Raw genomic sequence first — 10,604 nt, 5'->3', positions numbered from 1 at the left:
TCACCTGAGCCTTGGTGTCCAGATTTTTTATTGGACCTCCATCACATGGAAATGACTGATTGCCTATGTGGCTGATCTCAGCTTCCAGCCCCTACAGACATCTACTGATACTGCATGACCTGGAAATCATATTGCTGGTCTTTCTGGTTAGCCCCCGCCCTAAGACTATTTGATATGGCCAGCCCCCACCCTAAACCATATTTTTAAGATTACCTGGTGACCCAAAGCTCCCAGGCAAACAAAGACACTCCTATTAGGCATGACATTTCAAGAGCTTAGAGATTACGTCCCAGGAGCCAAGGACAAAGGCCAGATCCCTGTTAGGGCAAGGTTAAATTTTTTACCACAGAAACCTTGAAAACATTATACTAAGTGAAAGGAGCAAGTCAAAAAAGGCCAGATATTGTATAATTCCATTTATATAAAATTCCCGGAGTAGACAAATCCATAGAGACAAAAATAGATTAATGGTTACATGAGGCTAGGTTGGGTGGGGATGGGAGAAGGAAAAGGTGAGTGACTTCTAATGGGTACAGGGTTTCTTTCTGGTATATTGAAAAAATTACATAATGCTGATGGTGGCACGACTCTGAATATACTAAAAACTAAAGATCTGTACACTTTAAAAAAGGTGACTTTTATATGTGGGAAGGTGAAATATATCTCCATAAAGCTGTAAAACCAGTCAAGTAAAATGCAGAATTTATAAAATGAATAAATTAATAAGTATGATATAGTACACCTTCATTCATTTTTTTTCCCCCAAACGGGCTTTAGAATTATTTTGTGGAGTGTTTTTTTTTAAAAGTCTGTAGGAATATTGTCATTGACTTGACCATAAATTAACTTAGAGAGACAGCTGATATTTTTACAATTTTATGTCTCAAAAACATTGTTTATGTTTTCACTTATTAAAATCTTCTTTCGTATAGTCCAAAAACATTTTGCAGTTTTCTTTATATAGATTGTACACATCTCTCAGGATATTGATCCTTAGGTATTTCATGTCTCTGCTATCATGAATGCAATCTCTGTTTTTATATGGTTACTAAGTATAACAGAGGTTTTTACTAAGCAAGCCAAAAAATGTTCTGAAGTATGTCAATTTATGAATAGAATCAAATTTTTTTTNTATAAATGGAAAACTATAAATAGTAATTGTGGTTTGGATCATATACTTTAAGTAACTGTTAATTTCAAAACAAAAAATATTTTGAAAACAGCATAATATCTTAAAAGTGGATATCTTAAAAAAAAATTTCTGCCTTTGTCTTCACAAAGAGTCAATAGGCTTTAAGTCATTATTTAAAAATTGGATTTACAATTGTGACTAAGTAGGATAATGAAAGAATACCAGGGTCCACAACCCCCACCAAGTCCAACATGAAACTAAGAATTCCAGGCATAATTCATACCGGATATACTGAGCAGGAGCCAGTTTATCAGCTGCTCGAACTGGCATAGCTGCAGCAACCTTCTGTGATACAGATTTTTCTAAGGCTACCCTTGTCTTTTCTGTAATCTGAAATAAGAAATGCCGCATTGAGTGGTTTGGAAGTTAATAAAGATATAAAAAGTCATCTAAAATAATTATACACAGCAATTCCCAGTTACCTCTTTAATAGCTTCTTCATCAGGTCTTTGCAGGTCTGGGTCATCTGCATTCATGACTTCCTTGGGAACCAGGTCAGTGTACTTGCTATAAATGACCTAAAATGTTCAAACACAAGCAGACTTAAGAAAAGCAGAGAATGAAAAGAAGCAACCTCAAGTCATTTCAAAGCTCGACATGTCCTCTCAGCAAACTTAAAATTTAGGATACAGATTTTGTCTTTTAGATTTTAAAACCAAGGAAGCTTAAAATATATATGTAAATTGCTGCCCTGGCTATATCAACTAATAATTTTCCTTTGACCTCCTGCATTTAAATTATTTGAGATCTTCTAATCAAGTCGGTATCCAAATAAAATGTGCCAACAAAATCTTATGCATCAGTGATCCCTATTTTTGAGGATCACTAGGACTTGAAATTAATGATGATATAAATTGCCTATAGCACCATTATCTTGGATTACAAGTTCATCAGAATTTAAGTCAGGTTACAAAATAATTTCCAAATTCATTGGGCCTGGACAATTGCATTGACCTCACCTTACTTAGAATGTTTATCTTTTCTGGCATCAACTCTATTCATAGACTAAGGAACATGTGCCATTGTCAAAAAACCCAGAACACTATTTTCCATGAAAACCACCCCCCCGCCCCAGATAAAATACATTCTATATACGTAACTTATTTTACATTCATTACCAAATTTACGACTGCTATCTGATTTCTACTAGGCTCAACATTTAGATGAACACTGATGTGGCAGGCCTGTGACAAAAAATAGAAAATTACTTACTTTCATGCCCTTCTATACTACTTGAATACTTTCATAAACACTTACATGGCAGAGTTTATAGAAAAAAAAGAGGTGCTGGAAATTTAATAAATAAGCAGCCTTCTAGATTTTGCTGCTTGAGTCAGGAATTCTTTGATACACATAGAAAGGACAACTTATGAATATGAAAGAAAATGAAATTCCTGGGTACTTGAGATCTTTAAAAATATTCTGCAGAAGAAAACTGCTTGCTACTAAACCAAAGTTTTTTAATCAATAATTGCATTCTACCACAACATTCCTTAAAACTGACTAAAGGAAATGCAAGTTATTCTTAATTTCCTGCTCCAAACAACAGGGCAAACACTTTATGGCCCATTCACCCGGGCTGGTGTGGCCTGCAGCTGCAATCTCCCCCTGTACCTCACTCCCTCATTCAGTATGCTTCAGTCACATGGGCTCTTCTGTTTTAGGAACACAACATGTTTTTCCCTAATTCTGGGCATTTATAGAGTGTTGTCCCCAGTTCTTCAAGTGAGTTTTCAAGCTCTCAGTCTCAGTTCAAAGGTCATGCATGCATTGGTGAGGCCTCCCCTGGCTGCACTCACTAAAGCAGCATCCCTTCCCCACCTAGTCGTTCAGTATCACAGCAGTTTATTGTCTTCAAAACACTGCTCACAGAATAAAATCATTGATCTATTTTGCTTGTTTATCTGTGTCCCCTATTAAAGTAATAACAACAATAGTGAACATTTGTTAAGTATTTTTTTGTGCCATTGTTCTTTTGCTTTATATATATTAACTAANGGCCCACGTCGCGCTGTTCCCCGAGCCCGGTCACCGCCCGGAGAGTGTGGGCAGAGAAATTAAAGAAAGTGGGTACTTCCAGACCCTTCCGTATCGACGACCCGAATCAAAAACCCACCTGGTGAGCGCCATCTTCTTCCGCTTGTTTCCAGCGCGAGCGACGCACCCCGGGGCGGGTCTTTCCCGGAGACGAGTCGGGGGAAGGAAGGAGAACACGATGCGCAGGCTCCCTAGCCGAAGTGCCTTCTGGGATTTGTAGTTCTTCAAACAAGGCTACAATTCGGTTCCACTCTGACCAAGGTGTTATGCGATAATCGCTTCAGTTAAGAAAAGCAAATGCATCACTCGTACACTGGGACATGACAGGGCGTTCTCTAGGCAAAATAACAAAGTTGAGATGTTTTTTAAGCCACTTTATTTTATTCCCCACTCAGTCTCATTATCCTGGTAGGGGTCCAAAATACAAGAGCCTTCCCAGTACGGCAACGTTAAACAAAAGGGTGGCAGGGTTTTAAAACAACAGAAAATCGTGTAATGCCGAACGGAGAGTTCTTGGATGCTCTGAAAACAGTCACACTCAAAATTTTCTTTAAACGCTATCCCTTACCCTGAGACCCTACCCCAAACACTCTCCTGGGGAGGTATTGTGTGATTCTTGTTGCCTTTCGAACACTCATATGTATTATGTATGCATGTTTATGTATGTATGTATGTATGTATGTATGTTTGTATGTGTTTTAGGTAGGTTGTGTTTTACATAGTTTATGGATTAAACATAATCTTTTATGAAGTGGCAGGATAAATGGCATTTGCTTCAAAATATTGAGAGAGGAAAATGGGTGGAGTGTAGATGAAACAAGACTAACCCTGAGTTTTGCTCACTGTTGAAGCTGGATAATGGGGAAATGTACACTTTTGAAATTTTCTTTTGTATATGTTTGAAATATTCCATGATAAAAAGTAGACACAAGTTTTAATAGCACACAGACAGGAAGATTCATACGCTCTAAACGTACTGCTCTTTGACTTTTCCCAAACCAAACACACTGNAAAAAAAAAAATTAAGTCTCAAATGTTTGCTTTTCTCCCTAGATAAAAGTCTGCCCTGGAAACACAGAAAGGAATATGTATTGAACTGATGTATAGGATCCTGCGTAATCAGGATGATAGATGCTGCCGAAGAAGTTTGTTCTTTGGAAACAAGCTAAGGATATAAAAAGATTATTCCAGATTCTTCTCTTCTCCCTTACTGCCTCCAAATCAACCGTCAAAATTCTCTTAAACCTCTTAAAAATTTATCTAATCTGTACATTAGGCATATGTTAACATTCTCAAATTGAAAACAAGGAAACAGATGAATAGAGGTTAGGATCTAAGCAGGGTCGCACAAATAGTAAGTAGCACAGTTATGATGCAAGACCAGTTTGTTTTTAAACTTCTTGTCAGTGCTCTTTCCACTTTTTCTGATTTCCGGAAATCAGAAAAAGAAATGCTGCTGGTGTTTTTCCCTGGGGGAATGGCAGGCTGTCCCTTCAGGGTTACATGGTACTGTGCATGTAGCGGGGAGGAGGAAGGGAAAAGTGCCCTAACATGAATTCATTCTTTCATTTTTTTCCTCTTACTTTCTCAGTATTTTCCATATAATCCCTAGATTTATAAAGGGTATATTAGTTTCTTTTGTACACGTTTAATAGTTTGACATAAAAAGAGATGTAAACTAGTACAAATCTCCAGTGATCACAAACCAGTGATAATAGGCAAGAAGAAAATGATTAATCTTCTGAGGGGAATATATGGCTTGTGAGTTCACAACCATAATTTCTATCATACCGATATTCATATGTGGAGATTCTAGGGTTTAAATTCATTTTACAAAGATGCTATAATAAATTTCAACACAATTTAATACATTCAAACTGAAGATCCTCGTTCACCTCTAATAACCGAGGAATCCAGCCTTTCCGGTACCCGTATGGGGGAGGCTCTCTCCGGGAGGAGACCAGGGAGGTCTGCCGGGATCTCTGGGATCTCGCCTTCTCTTCAGCCTCAAGCTGGTCCTGAGATAGCTGTGTAGGTGCAGGTAAAAAGCTATAAACAAAGAGAATACAAATCAGAAGTTTTGTAAAAAAACAATTATTTTAATTATTGCAATTTGGCCACACAAGGCTATTTTCCTATAAGACTTTTTTTTCCTTTGAGCGAAAGAGAAACTTCTCAATGATTTGTGGCAGTGTTCATTATCAGTCATTTTGTTATATCTGGAAAGAAATAAGTACTCAGAGGAAAGAAATAAGTAAAAACATTTAACTAGACTGTAGGCAAATGGTGCCCAGGATAAAAAATTAACAGATATTTCACATAATATAACATGTGTCCATAGATATTTGGCAATTTGGAGCTGTTCTATGACTTCCCCAGTTTGGGATAGTTGCACCCCATCTGGACTATCACAAGACCCTCTGTGTACTAACTACTACTATAACATCTACGAAACTGTATTGCAATAATTTCTTCATTTACCCTTTTTTTCTCCCACTAAACTGTGAACCAGCATTGTCTAGCTCACAGCAGGGGCTACTTAAATGTCTGAAGGAAAAATACAGTAAATATCCTTCACACTCACCATCTTTATGTCACCACAGGCCTCTTGCCTTTCCTTAAATAAGTCTTCCCAGCATCTTACATTTGCTCTACCCTCTGCCATAAAAATTCTATTTACTTACTAAGAATATTTTTTCCTATGGTGCTTTTATAGAAAATTCTTCCACAGATCTTTGAGTGCTTGCTTCTTGGCATTCTCTGCTCAGTTATAACCCCCTAGAGCTGTTTTCTGAGCACCCTGTCCAAAACTGCACTCCACCTCACATCTTTATTTTATTCCTAGTACTTACTTCCTAAAATTGCATATTGATTTCGTTATTCATATATAGTCTGTCTCTCCTAGAATGTAAGCTCTGTGAGAACAAGGAGTTTGCCTGACTGATTCAATACTTTAAAACCTTCACTACAATAGTTCCTNCATTCATTTAACAAATAATTACTGAGCCCTTACTATGCAAGATGCTAGAGATACAGCAATAAACAAAACAGGGATCTTGTGGAGTGTACATTCTAGGGGGCAAAGCTATAAAAAGCATAATCTTTGGCTTGTGATAAATGCCCCGAAAGTAATAAAGGGACTGGGAAGAAGGGTTACTTTCGATAGGGTGGCTGGGATGGCCTTTGTGAAGAGGTAACATGTGAGCTAAAGCCTGAATACTGAGAAATCACTCGTGGGAAGATCTGAGGGGAGCAATCTAGGCAGATCAGATAGCATGTGAATGAGCTCAGCACGTTCTGGGAAATGAGGGTCCCGTGGGGCTGTAGCCTGTTGAGGGCAGAGGGGCGGACACACAGGTGATAAGGATGCGTGTAGACAAAAACCAGACCATGAAAGGGCTTCTACATCATGGCAAGCAATCTAGCTTTTATATATGTGGCAGGTAAAAACTAAGCAAAATGTTTAAGGAAAGATTTTTAGTTTTAGAATAATTAGCGAGGAATAGGTCAAGCTATAATTGGGGCAGAAATGTAAAGGATTTTTTTCTTGGAATCAGATTTTAATAACATGATATTAGTATTCAGTATTTCATGAGAAACAAATAAATAGGATAGGAAAAACACAGAAATGAGTTTGCCACATTTCTAATGGTGATTATATACAATTTAGGAGAACTAAGACATCTAAAGTAGAACAAAGTAAAGCCTGTTAGTAAAGTTCAATATTACAAAAAAGAGAGATAAAATAAACAAATATTAAATATAATTTTAAAATAATTTTGTTAAACTTAGTAACATTTGCTTAGTACCTTATAATAATTTATAAAATATAATCCACACATCTAATTCTTGTAATTCTGCAACACCTCATATTTTCATATGGAAAAATTCAAGTTTAAAACAGTTAAGTGATTTTCCCAAGTTCTCATGGTTAGCATATGCAGGACTTGAATCTAGATCATTTGACTTCAAAAAACTCTGTATTTCCTATTAAACTGAAATACTTTTCTTTTAGCTCAAAAAGGCAATTCAGTACTACTAATAGAAAAAACATATTAAAATTAATTAGAGGAGGTTTGACAAAAATAATTTATGAAAATACCACTTTTATAAGACCTCCTCAAATAGTCCTTTAGATCATGGATATATGATTTCCTAGGTACAATATGCTTACTTGCTAAAGAAAGGTTTGACATTTTTTAAAGCTAACAATAAAGCTGAGAGATTTTCTTGTAAATTAGGCAAAAATAGTTAAAGCAGTCTCAAGAAAGGTGCTATGTGTACCCAGGCCATCAATCNGAAGTGGCTTTCTGTTAGTCAATGAAAACTGTATCATTCCTTCAACAAGCACGGGAGAATGCCTGTGTGTCAAGTTGTCAGGCGCTAAGTTAAGTGCCAAAGAGGAAAATACAGATATAATCTCTGACCTCAAAGAGCTTATAGTCAAATGACATAGATCATTAGTGAACGAGTAATTACAACAAAAGGTGATGACTGCTATGATAGAGTAAAAATATGGAATAGGGAGGAAGGACTACCCAATCTAGTCAGAGAAGATCAGGGTGAATATCTTACAACAGTCCAAACCAAGTTGTGATTCAAAGCAAGAGGATTTAGTCAGACAAAGACTAGGCAGAGGGCTTTCTCTGGCATGGGAGGGCAGCGGTAATTGTTTAGTATTGAAAGTAAATAGAATGGCTAAAACTGGACTACTTATTTTTGGATTTCAGAATTCTGGTCATGAGAGCTGAGGATAGGCCAGACAGGTAAATAAGGGGTCAGGTTTGCCTTAAGGATTTGGTTGGTTCTTATCCTAAAGGCCAAGGAAAGATTTTAAGTGTGAGTGTATGTGTGTGCAAGAGCGAGCGAGTAAGATAAACAGATAAACATGGATGTATTTGTTTGTTCAGGCAGGCAGGAAAAATGCCAAGGAGATGCATTCAGATTCTGCTGCAGTAAATCAAAAAAGAAATGATAAGGGCTGGAACTATGGAGCAGAGAAGGGAATATACCTGAGAACTGTTAAGGGAATACGATGGATCATGGTGACTAAATAGATGGAGTGATTGAGGGAAACAAAAAGGAATAGAATGCTTGTTAAGCAAAGGCTTTTTAGAGAACATACTGGCATTACGTGTCACACTTGAAATTTGAATATCCTTTGACCCAGTAAGTCCACTACAAGAATTTATTTTACACAAAGACTCATGTGTAAAATGATGTTTGTATATGGAGCTTAACTAAAGTAGTGTTTGCAAAACAAAAAATTGGAAACTACCAATGCTTAAAAAAATATTAGGGCACAAGCATACCTTGGAATACTACATAGTTTTTTTGTTTTTTTTTTTAATGAAGCAGACTTATACATACTAACAAAAATCTTCAAAACATATTAAGTGAAAAAAGCAAGTGTATGAAAGTTATGGGTATTAAAATCTGATTCATGTAAAAATGGTGTGTATATTTGTGTATATGTGTATGTAAAGTGTGAATACATATACATAAATATGTAAATCCATAACAAAGGTCTGCAAAGATATATATCATTGTAGTAACAGTAGTTACCTCTGGGAAGTAAAGTGGGAGAAGTAGGTAGGACTTAATGTAGTATTGGTATCTTTTACAATAAAAAAATATTATTAGTGTAATAAAAAGAAATCAATAAAATAAGGGGAAAAAAGGACTCCCAAGCTTTTAACATAGTCATTTAGGAAGATGTCACTGCCAATCACTGAGTTAGCAAATAGCAAAGGTAGATTNCTAAAAAAAAAAAAAAAAAAAGACAGACACTAACAAGTATTAGTGAAAATGTAGAAATATTGGAACCCCCGTACAGTGTTGGTAAACAAAATGTTGTATATTCATACAACAGTGTTATTTGTCAGTAAGAAGAAATGAAGTACCAACATATAAATCAACATATATGAACCTTAAAAACACTAAGTTAAGTGAAAGAAGCCACAAAAGACCACATGGTATATTATTCCATTTATGTGAAATGTCTACAATAGGCATATCCACACAGAACGTAGACTGGGGTTAGGGCCAGGGTGAGAGGGGCAGAAAAAGGGACTGAGAAAGAGAAGTAACTGCTAATGGGTACGGGTTTCTTTTTGGAGTGTTGAAAAAGTTCTAAAATTATTAGGTGATGATGGTTGTACAACTCTGTGAATATAATAGAAATTAACTTAATTGTGTACTTTGAAAGAGTGAATTTTATGGTATGTGAATTATATCTCAATAAAACTGTTATTTTTTAAAAAAATCTCTGCTCCCAGTTTCCTCTGACTCCCTCTGAGATAATGGGTACTCTCAATGGGCTTTTGCCTCTCTTCCCCTATTTTTATTTTTCAATTCCTGAGCCTCCCTTTACTGATTAACTCCTTATCTGATGGTTTTTCTTAAGGTTCAACCTTATACCCTTTTCTACTGGTTATGCTCCCTGAAGGTAGACTCCCAACGTCACCACTAACTACCTGTGTGATCTTGACCAAGTTAGTTAACCTCTTGACCTCAATTTCCTCATTTGAAAAAAAGGAGATAAGAATTGTACCTTCTTCATAGGTTAAATGTGATGATAAAAATGACTATTTATGAAGCCTGTTTAGAACAATACCCAATACAGTACATAGTAAATTCTGTATTAGTATTTGTATTAGTATTTGTAATGATTGTTTATATATTAAAACCCTAGGATAGTATTGAGCACATAGTAAGTGCCCTATAAGTATTAGTTATTATTATTATTAACTTATTTTTATGAGGGTACTGGCTAACATTCCCAAGATCTGGTCTGCTGTTGATGAACATTTGAGCTGTTTCCAATGTGGGGTTATTTATGAATAATATAGCTTTGGATATTTCAGCATCACTTTCTCTAGGGTTTACACTAGGAGTGAATTGCATAGTCACATGGTATGTGGATCTTCCTATTTACAGATAATGCCAAACCATTTTCCAGAGCGGTTGATTCAGTTTATATTCCCACCTCCAACATTTGATATGCTCATCTTGTAAAATGTTACATCTGGTATATAATGATGGCATGGATTTTAATTTGCGTTTCCCTGATTACTCCTGTGGGCGTGCCTTTGCTTTCCTCCTTTGTGAAATTCCTGTTCAAGTTCCTTGTCCATTTCTCACTGTGTTACGTGTCTTTTTCTTGTTGATTTGTGAGAATTCTTCATATGGTTTGGAAACTAGTCCTTTGTCTAGAGCAAGTATCTTCTACCATCCTGCGTGTCTTTTTGCTCCAACAGTGGTATCTTTTGATGAACAGAAAGTTTTAATTCTTAAGTAAAAAATCTTATGAACCTTTTCTGTTATGGTGAGTGCTCTTTATTTCTTGATTAAGAAGTTCTTTCCTGTTCCAAGG

The 10,604-nt window shown here is 36.2% G+C and overlaps 1 protein-coding gene across 1 annotated transcript in view; it reads right to left on the bottom strand.

Annotated features, from left to right (window-relative positions):
* Positions 1 to 5,307, bottom strand: part of SNW1 (SNW domain containing 1) — a gene marked incomplete at its 5' end in the record, with an annotated part of 24,231 nt that extends 18,924 nt beyond the window's left edge. Inside the window, 4 exons of the mRNA XM_019640284.1 lie at positions 1,416 to 1,522; positions 1,615 to 1,710; positions 3,309 to 3,463; positions 5,100 to 5,307. Of these exons, the coding sequence (XP_019495829.1) occupies positions 1,416 to 1,522; positions 1,615 to 1,710; positions 3,309 to 3,463; positions 5,100 to 5,307 (566 nt within the window). The remainder of the gene's footprint in view (positions 1 to 1,415; positions 1,523 to 1,614; positions 1,711 to 3,308; positions 3,464 to 5,099) is intronic.
* Positions 5,308 to 10,604: the final 5,297 nt, after the last annotated feature.

Source organism: Hipposideros armiger, unplaced genomic scaffold (genome assembly GCF_001890085.2).
Source record: "Hipposideros armiger isolate ML-2016 unplaced genomic scaffold, ASM189008v1 scaffold_49, whole genome shotgun sequence".
NCBI lineage: Eukaryota > Metazoa > Chordata > Mammalia > Chiroptera > Hipposideridae > Hipposideros > Hipposideros armiger.
Note: the sequence above shows the minus strand (reverse complement) of the source record. Positions and strands in the feature narration are given on the sequence as shown.